The sequence below is a fragment of the Sinohyriopsis cumingii genome, chromosome 8, assembly GCF_028554795.1.
Source record: "Sinohyriopsis cumingii isolate HCF-2022 chromosome 8, ASM2855479v2, whole genome shotgun sequence".
Taxonomy (NCBI): domain Eukaryota; kingdom Metazoa; phylum Mollusca; class Bivalvia; order Unionida; family Unionidae; genus Sinohyriopsis; species Sinohyriopsis cumingii.
Window position 1 is genome coordinate 119,985,366 of NC_142968.1, and position 16,833 is coordinate 120,002,198.

The 16,833-nt window shown below is 34.3% G+C and overlaps 1 protein-coding gene across 1 annotated transcript in view; it reads left to right on the forward strand.

The window, feature by feature from the left end:
* The window catches only part of LOC149794508 (guanine nucleotide-binding protein-like 1), a 49,613-nt gene extending 35,944 nt beyond the window's left edge, over positions 1–13,669 (forward strand). The window contains exons 11-13 of the mRNA XM_089968758.1: positions 5,510–5,660; positions 11,650–11,790; positions 13,158–13,669. Of these exons, the coding sequence (XP_089824884.1) occupies positions 5,510–5,660; positions 11,650–11,790; positions 13,158–13,378 (513 nt within the window). The 3' untranslated portion in view covers positions 13,379–13,669. The remainder of the gene's footprint in view (positions 1–5,509; positions 5,661–11,649; positions 11,791–13,157) is intronic.
* Positions 13,670–16,833: the final 3,164 nt, after the last annotated feature.

The window sequence follows — 16,833 nt, forward strand, 5'->3', positions numbered from 1 at the left end:
TTATTATACTTCCCTACAGTAGTCATACAGCTATTTATTATACTTCCCCACAGTAACCATGTAGCTATTTATTATACTTACCTACAGTACTGATGTAGCTATTTATTATACTTCCCTACAGTACTCATATAACTATTATACTTCCCCACAGTACTCATGTAGCTATTTATTATACTTCAATTCAGTACTCATGTAGCTATTTATTATACTTCCCATCAGTACTCATATATATCTTTATTATACTTCCCACAGTACTCATGTAGCTATTTATTATACTTCCCTTCAGTACTCATATAGCTCTTTGTTATACTCCCCCCAGTATTCATATAGCTATTTATTATACTTCCCTAACGTACTGATATTAATATTTATTATACTTCCCCACAGTACTCATGTAGCTATTTAGTATACTTCCCATCAGTATTCATATAGTTCTTTATTATACTTCCCTACAGTACTCATGTAGCTATTTATTATTCTTCCCCACAGTACTCATGTAGCTATTTATTATACTTCCCATCAGTATTCATATAGCTGTTTATTATACTTCCCCACAGTACTCATATAGCTATTTATTATACATCCCCACAGAACTCGTGTAGCTATTTATTATACTACCCTACTGTACTCCTATAGCTCTTTATTATACTACCTATGTAGATATTTATTATACTTCCTACAGTACTCATGTAGCTATTTAGTATACTTCCCATCAGTATTCATATAGTTCTTTACTATACTTCCCTACAGTATTCATATAGCTATTTATTATACTTCCCTACAGTACTCATGTAGCTATTTATTATACTTCCCTTCAGTACTCATATAGCTCTTTATTATACTCCCCCAGTACTCATGTAGCTATTTATTATACTTCCCAGCAGTACTGATATAGCTCTTTATTATCCTTCCCCACAGAATTCATGTAGCTATGTATTATACTTCCCCACAGTACTCATGTAGCTATTTGTTATACTTCCCATCAGTATTCATATAGCTATTTATTATACTTCCCCACAGTACTCATATAGCTATGTATTATACTTCCCCACAGAACTTGTGTAGCTATTATACTACCCTTCTGTACTCCTATAGCTCTTTATTATACTACCTATGTAGCTATTTATTATACTTCCTACAGTACTCATGTAGCTATTTAGTATACTTCCCATCAGTATTCATATAGTTCTTTATTATACTTCCCAGCAGTATTCATATAGCTCTTTATTATACTTCCCAGCAGTATTCATATAGCTCTTTATTATACTTCCCATCAGTACTCATATAGCTCTTTATTATACTTCCCAGCAGTACTCATATAGCTATTTATTATACTTTCCAGCAGTATTCATATAGCTCTTTATTATACTTCCCTACAGTACTCATGTAGCTATTTATTATACTTCCCCACAGTACTCATATAGCTATTTATTATACTTCCCAGCAGTGTTCTTATAGCTCTTTATTATACTTCCCTACAGTACTCATGTAGCTATTTATTATACTTCCCATCAGTACTCATATAGCTATTTATTATACTTCCCAGCAGTATTCATATACCTCTTTATTATACTTCTCTACAGTACTCATGTAGCTATTTATTATACTTCCCATCAGTACTCATATAGCTCTTTATTATACTTCCCAGCAGTACTCATATAGCTCTTTATTATCCTTCCCCACAATATTCATGTAGCTATTTATTATACTTCCCTACAGTAATCATATAGCTATTTATTATACTTCCCTACAGTATTCATATAGTTATTTATTATACTTCCCTTCAGTATTCATATAGTTATTTATTATACTTCCCTACAGTATTCATATAGTTATTTATTATACTCCCCTACAGTATTCATATAGTTATTTATTATACTTCCCTACAGTATTCATATAGTTATTTATTATACTCCCCTACATTATTCATATAGTTATTTATACTTCCCTACAGTATTCATACAGTTATTTATTATACTTCCCTACAGTTTTCATATAGTTATTTATACTCCCCTACAGTATTCATATAGTTATTTATTATACTCCCTACAGTATTCATATAGTTATTTATTATACTCCCCTACAGTATTCATATAGTTATTTATTATACTTCCCTACAGTATTCATATAGTTATTTATTATACTTCCCTACAGTATTCATATAGTTATTTATTATACTTCCCTACAGTATTCATATAGTTATTTATTATACTTCCCTACAGTATTTATAGTTATTTATTATACTTCCAACAGTATTCATACAGTTATTTATTATACTTCCCTAAAGTATTCACAGTTATTTATTATACTTCCCTACAGTATTCATATAGTTATTTATTATACTTCCCTACAGTATTCATATAGTTATTTATTATACTCCCCTACAGTATTCATATAGTTATTTATTATACTTCCCTACAGTATTCATATAGTTATTTATTATACTTCCCTACAGTAATCATATAGCTATTTATTATACTTCCCTATAGTATTTATATAGTTATTTATTATACTTCCCTACATTATTCATATAGTTATTTATACTCCCCTACAATATTCATATAGTTATTTATTATACTTCCCTACAGTATTCATATAGTTTTTTATTATACTCCCCTACAGTATTCATATAGTTATTTATTATACTTCCCTACAGTATTCATATAGTTATTTATTATACTTCCCTACAGTATTCATATAGTTATTTATTATACTTCCCTACAGTATTCATATAGTTATTTATTATACTTCCCTACAGTATTTATAGTTATTTATTATACTTCCAACAGTATTCATACAGTTATTTATTATACTTCCCTAAAGTATTCACAGTTATTTATTATACTTCCCTACAGTATTCATACAGTTATTTATTATACTTCCCTACAATATTCATATAGTTATTTATTATACTTCCCTATAGTATTCATATAGTTATTTATTATACTTCCCTACATTACTCATATAGCTCCTTATTATTCTTCACTTCAGTACACAGCATGTGAAGTAAATCCATATTTTCTGCTATTTATTCCTTTAAAAATAAGATAAAATTGGAACCACTTGTCCTTTTCTGCAGTTTTTTTAATCATAAATTGGGAATGTACACTGCACATAAATTGTTTTTAACTCTGCTGCTGATAGACCAGAAGAGTTTATGGGATGGCCTGTTGTCTGTCCATTAGCAGGACTTTGTTATTGCCACTCCTAGTAAATTACATGGAGGATTGCCTTGCGACTTTTTGCACACATTCACCCCAGGTTTAGTTGGTCATGAAGGATAATGGCACTACTCAGACATCCAGTATGGCTGTCATAGAAGCCATCTTGAAAATATTTTTTTTCCTATTACCTCCTGAATGGGTGGTTATATCAGTGTAGGGTTTTCAATGAAAGACTTCTTAACTCATTCGGCTCCGATCCCGTCTGTAGGCTTGATCCGGTTTCTGCATTCATTGGCCGATCCCGCCTGTAGTCATGAATTGTTTACTGCATTCAATGGCCGATCCTGTCTCCAGGTGTGATGAATATGTGTTAGATACAACGTCTCAGATTGGATGGAAATGGGTTTATTCCAAGAACTAAACAGCTATTAAACCAGTCAGAAATGATGTTACTTTCATTTGTGGAAATTTGAATTGTTCAGAAGCCAAGGGTTACTGTTTGAGAACGGTTTCACTACACGTTTTCTGTTCATGAAAAATCGTATTTGATGGCGGACATAAGAGTGATTTTTGATGAGAGCACAAATGAGGAGTTTCTCGGGTTTGATCTTGAAAATATTGAGCAAGCTGAGGAAATATATGTTCGGCAGTTGGATATTTTTTGAGATTTAGATTCGGACAGAGAAGTTTCTGAGATTAAATCATCCAAAGATGAGGATGCTGACAGCGATGATGATAGAGTTCTTGCGGATAAATGTTGCACACAATTTTGTAAATACTGTATAAAGTTGTGAAAGACTTTGACAAATACGAAAGAACAAAAATCACTGTGTAGACAAATTCATTTGGAAGAAATGGTGAAAATTGTGTGGATTGTACCTGGATATAAGAAGAGAAATTAAGGTAAGAATGAAGACATGTGCACCATGTTTTCAAAAAATTTCAAACAGGTAAGATCTCTGGAGCACAAGCAGCTCGACACAGCTTAGTGTTTCTGGGGCATAGCAGCAGAGATACTGATAACAGTGCTGGGGCCGAATGTGTTAAGAAATCTGGTTGGTCCTTAATGAAAATGGTTCCAATCTGACCTCAAATATGGTCACTATAAAGGTCTTGTTATTGCTACATTTTCTGAATGGATGGTTATATGTTCATTGGATTTTGACCAGAAGACCTCTAACAATGTCTGGTTGATCCTAAATGACAATGGTGCCAATTTGGCATCCAGTATGGTCACCCTAGCATCCATCTTAAAATTCATTTCATTTCTACTTCTCTTCAATCAAAAGTCATACTGATGTGTGTTTTCACCAGAAGACTTGTTATAATCTCTAATTGGTCCTACACGAGAATGTCACTGATCTTGCATCAAATATTCACGGCATGATGGCCATCTTGAAAATGTTTTTTTATTGCTACTTCACCTCAGTTGATGGGTATTTTCACCAAAAGACCTCTTGTGATATCTAATTGCTCCTCAAATAAAATGGTGTCAATTTTACATCCAGTATAACTACATAGATGTCTGTCTTGAAAATTTTACAATTACCCCTCCTGAATTGATGGTCATTTGGGGTTTTCATGAAAAGATTTTGAATGATGTCTAACTGTGTCTGAATTAAAATATTGCCAATCTTACATCTGCTATGGCTGCCACACCATCCAATTTTTAAATCTTGTTAACACTAAGGAATATCAGAGAGGCTTTCAACACTCAGCAATTGAAAAGAGGAAATGGTGTTATTTTGAAATCATGCAAATACATTTTGGCCAGTAGAACATCAGTCCCATCAAAATACTCGTGTTTCTACTTGAAATGAGTAATCAGTCAATACTCTTTCACGATAATAAATGATCAGCTCATTCTGGAATGACGATAATGATAAACTGAGCCTACGTCAAGGGAGGTAATACAGTTAGTAATTTTAGACAATCTAACTCTCCATTAAGTTTAGCAGTACATTTTAGAATTCTACCAGGTTTGCAGATTTTGATTTCATATTTTATTCAACAATGAGCACGAAAAATATTTTTTAAGTTGTATCCATTTTGTATCTTTAATGACAATATTGTATTGAACATACAGTTTCTTTAGTAGATCGGCAAGCTTTTTCTTCAAGCTACATAGACCTTACAGATCTTGCGAATTTTGTTTCACCTTCTTTCTGAATCAGATAAATTTGTAAAAAGTCAGTGGTACTAGAATAATAGAATTTACAGTAATAAAATAATGAAGCAGGTAGAATGTCCCTAATTATCGGTTTGGCACAAACCCAATGAGAGTTAATGAGGTGACAGTCATTCTATTAAAAACCACAAGTGTCTTTTTTCTTCATGGATTTCAGATCCTAGCTGGGATATATCCGATTGCTCAAGTCAGGGAAACTGTTTCACCAATCCGTTACCTAGCTGAGAGGATCAATGTCCCCCAGGCACTTAAAATTAAGCATCTGGAGGATAAAGATGCAGAATGGTCAGCTGCAGATATTTGTGATGGTATGTGGTAGCACGTTCTGTAAGAAAAATGCTTATAGTGCAGATCATAATGCCAGAAATACCAGTTAGAAATGAAAGGCTTTTCATCGTTAGGCGTTACATTAACCATCACATAAAATCATAATTCTTGAGTGCAGAATCATTACTACATATTATGTAGACTTTCATTCATTTATTTCTTACTGAATTAAAAATAATGGCTAGCAACACTACTTATGCTCTTTCTGAATCTGTGTATCATTGGAGGAAAGTTTCAAGTCCATAGATGTTGTCACTATCTTGCCAGGAAAGTTTTAGTGATTTGATTGTTCAGCGTTTTCTCCAGGATGCACTATGTCTTGAATCAATCCACACTAAATTTAATAAATACTGCCATCAAAATGAGTGGCCATGTGAGAATTGCAGACAAATAATGTGCCTAGACCCCAAGAAAACTATAGCACTGACAAATGTTAAATGGCTCATACTAATCATGTAAGTGCTTGATTTCAAGATCAAGTGCCAAAATCAAGCTTTTACTAAGCGACATTTTGCCTCTAAGAAGCAAGATGCCATAATTATCTAGTTATTACTATCTGCGTTTAATGACATACATCAGTGGATTTTTTGTTTTCCACTCTTAACATCTCGGCTATTGCTTACAGTTTTAATTAATAAAGCTATGCTGTTATAATTCACTGATAAATAATTGAATTTTGTCTTTTTAGTTAAACACTTTTTATCACATGGACACTTTTTTGAAAAATAAAGGGTTTATTCATACTTTTCTCATATAAAACTACTCCCACCTCACCACCCATTTCAATATTAAAATGAAAAACAAAATATCCACCCACCTGCCAACTAGGAAAGCTCGGGGATTTGAAGCTCGTGCAAGCTCCAGCTCAGTAATTTTTTCGAGCTTGAGTAGTACGAAAAATAATTTTCTTTATAATTTATTTAAACATCATTCTTGTTAATATAATACTATTTCAAAAAGACAAGAGCATGCAGAGATTTATCCGATAACTTTGATCGCATTTTTGTACAGAAATTAGTAGCAACTGAAAATGCTCTTTCTGAATCAATTGAAGTCGGTTTGATTGTACTGATGGCATCTGATAATCGCCTCAGATTTTCAGTCAGTTCACCATTACTTTTTGACAAGGAAAATTCTTGGCATAATTTCTTTAATCGATCGGTTTGAAGAGATCCCTTTTTTCCCTCATGAAGCTAATAGCAACATAAGCGGTTCTCAGAGAAGCTTTTTCATTGCTCATAGCATTAAGAGTAACCTCAACCGGTTTCAACACCAAAACTACGGATTTCAATAATTCTATGTTCAAATTAGTTAAGAGATGCTCGGATCCAATTTTACTCAGCACTTCATTGGTGACATTGTATAATTTAATAAAGATTTCTAGCATTTTTAGCATGGAAATCCATCTAGTTTTGCAGTTGAGGGACAGTTGTTGTTCTTTGTTAAATTTTTCTGACCTTTTAGCTTTAAACGCATCCGATCATATGGCTGAGCCTTTGAAAAATTTAACAATTTCTCTCACAGTGTTTATATTTTCCTTCCATGATTCGCTTTGTATCTCAACTTCTTCAGCATTCAATTCATCGTTGCTTTCATCGAAATCATCAGTCTATCCAGTTCCTTCGTGTGAAAAAACTGAAATTCCTTGACCTGGGCAATTTTCTCTGTAAAAGGTTTTTGTAACACCCAAATGCAATCCGTGATCAAGGCAGGCTTGATACAGAGCGGGCGATTTTTCTCCGAACTTGATCATGACACTTGCTCCATCACCGGTAGAGGCAAAATATCCTGTTTGAATGAGACACCAAAAGAATTAAGATGTTCCTCAACGAGCTTGTTCAATCTTTCAGCATTACAACTTCCGTAGATTCTGACAAGACCAAGATTGATATATTTTGACGAGACTGCATGAAGGTTGATGTTGAGAAATCAACGATTTCCGATACTTGTCCATTTGTCCAATGATATTGAAAATCTCTTTGATTCTGAAAGTTCTTTCTTAATGTCCTGTATGACTTGTTGCTTCACTTTTTCTTCAAAATTGCAAATAAGGACCATCACCGATCTTTCATCAGCAGGTAGCTTCATTCCTCTTAATGACAGCAATTGACGAATAAATTCTGAAAGAGTGATTTTCCAAATCCAGAATCCATCGACTGCAGCGAGTTTCGAGACTATTTCTTCCAGTGAAGTTTTCACAACAAAGTTATCCATTGTTCTCATTTTCTTCGGCTCTGTTTCAGACTCATCCTTGTTGACCTCAATATGATGAATGCTAAACAGATGTCAACGCATTGTTGAAGTGTTTCCTTGTGGACATGAAATTGTCTGCTTACATTCATTGCAAGCTGCGAAATTAATCTTTCCGCGCTTGTTAAAATAAGTCCAAACAGCTGATTTCTTATTTTTTGACATCGCTACTGCTTTAGAAATAAAATATAAGTAAAAATCAACAAGCAAAGAGCAGATACAATATAAAAAATCGCTGATAACATGTTTATGTTGTTTGAACTGTTCAAAAATCAGTTTAAAAGAAATCCCTCGGGCGTCAGTTGTGTGCCTACTGCCCCTCCGGCTCCACTTATCGTCAGGCCAAACGTTTGAGAAGTTCACCGGTTTGCTCGCTTGCAGAAGTTGAAATACCCCTTCTCCCCATCAGCCGCAATCATAATAGTCAGAATTATTATCTTAGGAGCCCCCAGCGATGACTGTTGCAAGGCAGTGACCACCCACTGGTCAACCAACACATGGGGAAGCGTAGGCTGTGTGAATCTGTAAAGCCGCTCATTCCCACAGTCAATTAATTATCGCACAAGTTTATCCGGTCTGATAATATAAAAAAGCGGAGAATTTTTCTAGGCGTAAGCTCGAAACTCGTCGAGCTTCAACCTCGAGCTTCAAGCCCCCGAAAATGCTCCAACATTATCGAGCCTAGGCTCGTCCCAAACTCTACTGCCAACTTAACAGTCATGCCAGTGCATGAATTTTCTATGTGTTTAAATCCTAGAGAAATCATGTCCTTACCTTGTCTGAATGTTACCTTTGTCTTTCCATCCATCCATCCATCATACCTTGGTTATAACTTCAGGGGGGGAGGTGTTTGAGGCAGTGTGGTGGGACCCTTAGGTTCTGTGTCACTTTATAGACAGTGTGATGTGGCATTCATGTTCTGTGTCAGTTTTGTGCAATTTGGTGGCACATCCATGTTCTGTGAACATTTTTGTAATATCTGGCTGTCTTATGAGGAGTCTTAGTTTATGTCACACTGCAGTGTTGTTTATCAGATTTATTGTAAATCCTATAAAAATTTTGAAACACCAAAATAATTATTGTTTATTTTTAAAAAAAATACACTTCTTCATAATTTGGTGTTAAGTTTGTTTATTTGCTGGAATCGAACTGATTGCATCATAATTACTAAAAGGCCTATAGAATCCTACAACATAAAATTGGCAAATGTATATAACTCTTCTATTGTTAAATAAATAAACAGAGAAAGAAAGAAATAGATAAACATGCTAGTGGCTTTTTTCTCCACTTGGTCTTAAATTGAAATTTGACTGTATGGGTTGACCTTTCACAGCCTTGTGCAACAAAGTGGAACACAAACCCCAACCTTTGTCTATGCTGTACAAGATTTGGAAAACTGACCTGTTGGTATGATTGCGTTGTACTGGAATGATCTTATGAAATACAGTATATCCCCTTCTTTCTGATCCCCAAGTTGTTCAGATAGCAGGAAAATTAAAATGCCGTCTCATCCTGATTGCTCCATCCAAGTGGGTAATATCATGGCTCAGTGGTCTAGTTCACTTAGTAGTGGAGATTCCCTAGAAATCCTGCCTTCACATTGCCTGCTGAATGCAGGTCTTCCATCTTGAGGTATTCTACACATGCTCCACTCATATTAGGATAGCCCTCAGACAAAAACAGTCCTCAAAACAAGTATTGAATAGAATTGCTGCCACAAATCCCACCATGTTAAAAATATGTATGAGAGTGGATAGTTTCTTTCTCATCATTGGGAGCATAAGCATATTACCAAGGAGTTAAAAGAGGTAAACCCCAATGTCTATTAGGGGCAACAGTTGCAAATTCTTGGACGCATTTAGGATCTTGCTCTTGTTGGGATCAGTTCTTTGCCTTGAAATCATTATTTGCTGTGCACCTTTAGTTCCAGGAGCATCAACAGGACCACAACAGGGCACAGAAGGGTTCATAGGTGAACTGTGCCAATCAGAAGAGTGAAACCTTGCATATTCTTTCTGCACAAATAAAGAAGAAATGATAAAACTGAAAGGTTTTCCTTCAGCTTACAAAGGACTAACCCAAAAGTTGAACAAATTCTTTTGCATATTGGCTTATAAGGTTGCTTGCTACTAGCATAACATGTGAGCACAGCTGTTCCCTAACTGACCTCATCCAAACTGTGTGGTGGAGATCTGAAATGACATTATCTAGCATTTACCACAAATACATTTGATCCATCCACAATGTGTCACCTTTCATCCTAGTTTGACCTGTAAAGGCTACCATAACATTATTCAGTGCCTTTGTAATTGTGTGGATTACTGAATATGCTGAATTTGCGTCAGTAAAAACTTATTCTCCCACCATTTATGTGCATAAGCAATGAGCTTGTCCAAGCCATATCTCCTGCCACTTGAAACTGCTTCATGTTCTTTAGGAGACCAGAAACATTTCCAACTCCCTCCTCTTACCTATTCTAATATACTATGATCAGTAAAGTATTTGAAGAGGAAACTAAAGACTAGAGTAAAATATGTTTTATCAATAATACTTGCTGAATTATAATACAGTCACACCCTGCAAAGCCCTCTAGATTTACACCCCTGCAAGAGTGTGCACACTTTCACAAGTAGTAACTGAGGAATAAATGCATTTGGGTGCCATTCCCTCTGTCCAAGGGGAGATCATTCTCATTTGACTTTAACCTTGGCAAGCAGATGACTTTTAGCATTTCTGTTGCTAAAGTGGGTGCTCACCAGTTATTATGTACTTTTGAGAGAGTGATGTATGTAAAGTGAAGATGTTTGCATTTGAAACATGCACAATGGAGAGAATGTTGGCATACCTCTATGTTGTTTTGATGTAATATGGCTGACATTTCTTTGGATGTTGTACTTGTGGAAATTGTACATGATCTAAGCACATTGCTTACTAAAATGACTGCTCCCTTGTGCTAAACATATCAGCCTGTATTGGTCTAAAGTACACTATATTTAGCAGCTATTAAAGGGAAAACATTTTTTGCCAGACTAAACAATAACAGCTTCTGAAAGTGCAATGAAAATTATATAATTACCAAATAAATTAAATGTAAATATACTTATCAGCTGTTTTTTTATACAATTTACCTCTGAAGTTCAGGAAGTGAAAATGACCAAGTGGAGCTAGCAGTTGCTTGAGAGGTGCACATCTGGAGTAAGGCCAAGCTGTATACTCTTTAACACATATTACAGCCATCAATCATACACCAAAATAAAGAGAATTAAAGGTTCTTTGAACAAAACATAAGATATACAAGGTTTTTTATGAATTGCATGTATAACGAGTGAGGAAACCCAGGGAAATTCTTTTTCTTTAATATTCTAACCCTATGCAAACTATGAAACTATGGAGTGCTACCAAATCAATCCGTAGATAGAGGTTACATCTTTGTAGCTTGGGATGGATTTGCAAGTAAAAGATATACTCCTAGCACAGAATGTCATTGAAACTATGTATTATTACACATTTTACTATTTTAAAAAAATTGATTTCTACAAGGATTTCAATACTCCACAGTTAAAAGGAATGATGGGAGGGTAGAAACAGACTATTCATGGATTGAAAAAATCTATTGGGTGTGTATGGTATCAGTCCCTTTGAGAGGTTCTTGTTTACAATGTAAGTTTTGAAGACTTTAATGAACTGGAAGTAATTTTGATTTATCAATGCATTATGCAGCATGGGCGAAGAAGAGAGGCTTTGTGACAGCCAAGGCTGCCAGACTGGACACATACAGGGCAGCCAATTACATTCTGAGGATGGCTGTGGATGGCAGATTGTGTCTCTGTTTTAGACCACCAGGATACACAGATAAAAAAGGTATTGAGAAGAAAGAAATGTATGTTTCTGGTGTGAAATACTATTTAACAATGTTTCAATCCATCATTGAGCCAAATAAAGTCATTACAGATAAATGATGAATGGAATATAACAGTTTGGTAACTTTAGGCAGGATATTCACATCGTTACTTTCTCTAATAAGTTTGTTGCATATGAAATGAGTCTTGTTTTATCAATTTTACACTTAGTTTATCCTTAAGGTCCTCTATATATATTTAATTAATTTGATCTACTATAATTTAACAATTGGTGAAAATGTTGGTATAGGTAAAAACCGCTCCAGTTGCCTAGTGGTTAGAGTGTCTGCCTCATATGTGGGAGGTTGTAGGTTTGATCTCCAGCCGAGTCATACCAAAGACTTATAAAAATGGTACTTTAGCTGCTTCGCTTGGCACTCAGTATTAAGAGGTTAGTGTTAGGACTGGTCACTATAAACTGCCACTGCAGACATCATAGTGATATGACTGAAAAATTGTTAAAGCTACGTTAAAAATCCAAATCACACACACACACACACATGGTATAGGTCAGTATTTCAGTTTAATTCTGCATATTGTAGTCAAACCATTTAGCTAACTTAGGAATTTAAATCAAGTTCATAATTTATAGGGTCACAAATAATTTGGTACAGGATAGTCATTCAAGCTTAACATCATACATCTGCACATCACATGTATGGCTGGTACGAGTTTTTATTGACAGAGACATTATTTGTGGTCTCTTTATAATCAGTTTTTATTTTGAACTTTGACACATGAATCATTTAAGCAATTATTACCCTTCAGCTTTTTGGAGAAAAAATCAGGAATTATGTAATTTTTAACACTTGTTAGTGCATGTATGCATGAAAACGTATGTAATTTTTTTAAAATGCATGTATACATTTTTCATTTTTTTCACTTGTGTTTTTAGGCATTCATACATTTATAATTATTATCATGTGTGTGCTTGCATGCATATGTTTATTGTAATTTTTACACTTGTATATTCATGCATACATGCATTTGTAATTTTTACCACTTTTGTTTGCAGGGATGCATACATATGCAATTTTTACCACTTGTGTGTGAGGCATGCATAGATCATTTTGTTTTGAACACATGTGTTCATGCATGCATACATTTGTAATTTTGTGCAACTCCTCTGACATGGTTCAAGACAGAGTATTACCCACTGAGACTGGATGCCAATATGCACAGATTTTTAGGGTGGGTATTCAGAGTGGGCAACATGGAGATATGTGATTTACAAGCACTTTTGTTTTAAATGCTAATTTACTTTTTGAATATTTGACAGCACACCACACATTTTACCATTTCTGTTATATTAGCATCATTCATTTTCAGACTTTTGGGAGAATCACCCTGAGACAATTCAGTTATCTAAACAACAGACCAGACTTGGGAAACTGAGGCATGCTGGGAAAGGAAGCACTGATGAGGATGAGGAGGAAGAAAAGGATGATGGGAGTCAACTATCAGAGGAGGAGGAGGAAGAAGAGGAAGAAGAAGAGGGTCCTGCAACCTTCACATCATCCAATCCGTTTGATTTTTTGTCAGATGAGTAAATCTGTCAATCATTCAGGTCGAAAGGACAAGTTACTCATCTGCTGATTCGGTTATAAATTTAAAATGTCCTTATATGGTACAACATTTACCCACTGACTCCAACTTATGACAATGTGACAGTGTTATGTTTGCCACAGAATGGGCCATTTGTAAGTTACAGTTTGTTGTCAATTTAAAACTATAATTATTATATCTTTGTTATATGTTTGAATACAATGTCTATGCAGTAGTAATTATCCACAGTCACTGTACTGTTTTGTTTTCTTGAATAAATCAGTTAAAAAGAAAAATGTTGTTTCTTTGAGGCTTCCATTGAATGATAGTTCAGAACTGAATTTCATATTTTACGGGATTCCTGATACTTACAATCCTAAAAGTGGAGCCATTATTTTCAAAGTATGATATTGTTTCCAGGATCATTAAATGTGTGGTTTCTTATGATGGGTGAATTCTGGAGGTAACATTTCAGCCCTGGAAATCATCATGTGATGCTGCTTCAGATGAGGAGGCATGGGACTAATTTTAACTGAGCACTATATAGCCAGGATGGTGCTGATATGTCAACAAACCCTTTACATATTTAATGGGGACAAACATCCAAAATTGAAATTCACGCAAACTTCATATATAATTTGCTATATGTATAAGGTTCATTTTCTGAAAATTTGTACCTTTTATTCTTACTCGTTACGAAGAAATTTATGAAAAAGCGATCATCTCTCCCAATCCGTCTTGAATAGAACAACGTGCTTCCCTCCCCCTGTAAAAATAGCGGGTGTAACGTCATTTGAGACACTGTGTACACACTGGCATTGTTGATAATGAATTATGGAAAACTCACCCTGGGAGAACTCATCCCAGGTGTTATTAGAAGTCGCCCCAAGGATCATATATAATAATTCTGAGATGTCTCCATGTGGTTGTCAAGGCTTTATTTATTGTTGTTTTTCTTCAAGTTAATAACTTATTAAATCTATCAAATTTGCAACTTTTCAACTTTTCTATTTGATCCATTCCACTTCTGTACTTCACGAAAAAGAAGTGGTATCTATCCCTTTTGCTCTGCTCTTCAAATCATTAAGTGCATTTTAATTGTTTATGGATATGTTTGTAAAAATTGTACAATGGTAAAAAGTTTGCTCAGGAAAAACCATGATTAATTGCACAAAGCACTGATATTCCATCTTCAATAAATTTGTGAGCAGTTTAAATGCCCCAGTGACTGCACTAACAATTTTATAATTTTCATTACCTTTTACATTCAAATCTCATAAACAAACTTATGATTGCTATCTCTTTTAATTTCTTATGTGATACTATTTATCATCCTTCAGTGAAATTGTGTGCATTGTTGTCACCTTCTAAGTTATTCATTTTACAATTTTGTTCTTCACTTGAAATGTACATTATCTTTCCCTCTATTATTTTATATATATGGCATATTTTACTTCCTTCATTTCTATTGGACTGTTTTACCACATGTCAATTAAAGAAACTCATCATCTTTGAAAAGCTCTAACCTTCCATGCTCCATTCTATTCTATTGTGTAATGCCCTCTGGAGAAGGGTGTCTTTGACACATTACCTCTAGAGTAGAGTTATTCTTTGGTTGAATATTCATTTTCTAATGGAATAATATTTTCAGCTGGTTCCTAGGTGTAATATCATTTATCAGATCCTTTTTATTTCACGAGTGCAAACATTTTACCATTCATTCATATCGTCTTCAAGACTGTATCAACTTTTCATATGTCGTCTTATTTTTCTGGGTAGAGATACCTCATGTTTATAAAACATGGCCTTTACAACATCTCTCTTGAAGTCTTCCAGTTTGTTATGAACTGGGTCACCTAGAATTACATGCCTGATTTATCTAATGTCATCTGATAAACAATGTCCAAGAATTAATTCTCACCGTCTGATAAAGTTTTGAAATCCTCCATCATTGTCTAGTCATTGTGACTCATCATCTAGTCATCCTTTTCCTTGGCTTCACTGTCATCATTTGTGGGTGCTTATGTAGAGCGTTGACTGCATGTAATGTTTTGATCATACAGCCTGGGCAATATAAAAAAGGATGCGACTGAACATGTCAATTTTACAACAAGATCACAGGGAGTTCAAATAACCACCCTCTTTTACTTTTACTTGTTACTGAGGAAATATCAAGCTTGTGGCTCAGTCAAAGGGTCACATGGGGAAACAAAGAGGGTGCTGCCTTCCACAAGACAAAGGATTAAGGTCAAACACGTAAAGGAAATTGTAGAACTCTATTTGGCACTGAAAAAGTATTACATTTTCAGCTTGATCAAAAGGAATGTCAACCTGAAAACAAATTGAATGCTGCCTGTATAAGTCAAGGGCTCAAACTGAATCTGCCTGTATAAGTCAAGGGCTCAAATTGAATGCTGCCTGTATAAGTCAAGGGTTCATTGGGCTATGTACACTGACAGAAGACTTGAGAAAACACTTGTGAGATAAATCTAAGTTATGGAAACAGAAAATACAAACTAAATCAAAATTTCTTTTTGGCATCAATCACATTGTTCATACAGCAAAACACAAATATTAATTATAAGTACAGGTTGTTTGGACTTGCATGAAAATGGAGCAATATACTTGTATGCAGTATTTAATTTACCAGTAATATTTTTTTAAATTATAAAAATCCAAAGAAAACTGCAGATTTAACTATTGTGTAATTATACTTGTTCCAATAATATTTCTTTGGGGTGAAAATTCTGTAGTAACAATAATAAATGTTGTAAAGAGAGTTTATTGTATGTAAAATATAATAGTGATACATGCAGGGTTCTAACAAAGGTGAAGGGTTTATAACAAGAGTTCAAATGAAGATTTTAAACTGTGATATGATGTACTATAAATGATCATCATATTTGTGGCATAACAGTTTTCATGGACTTTACTGTGACTACAACATGCATGGATTTAAAGGGGACAAAAATCCCGACCTGCACAATTGCATTGTAAATAGAAGGATATTTAGTAGTTTGTGTGTATAGTATATCCCGACTATTTTTTTCTTTGCATCTATTGTATTTGCACAAACATTTCATACAAAATATTGTCCTGTATTCCGAGATCAAACGGAAAGAACCTGCCCCGAATTTGTTAACTCCCTTCCATACAAACAGGATGTGACGTCATTTGAGATGATTAACATATAAGAGTTGTATTCAATTTGTGCAGCGAAGTGTCAAGTTGAAACAAGATGATTCAATGTGCAGCTCTAAATTGTGTGAATAATAGCAGTTCTGGAACAATCCTCAATTATTTTACTCTTTTTTTTTCTCCATCTTTGAAAAGTAAGAAATTATCTACCAAATGAAATAACATTTAATAAATGTTTATGCTTTTTCATTCAATGTTACCAACATCAATTTATTATGCACATTTGATTTTGTATGTAACTGCATCAGATGAATATGCATTG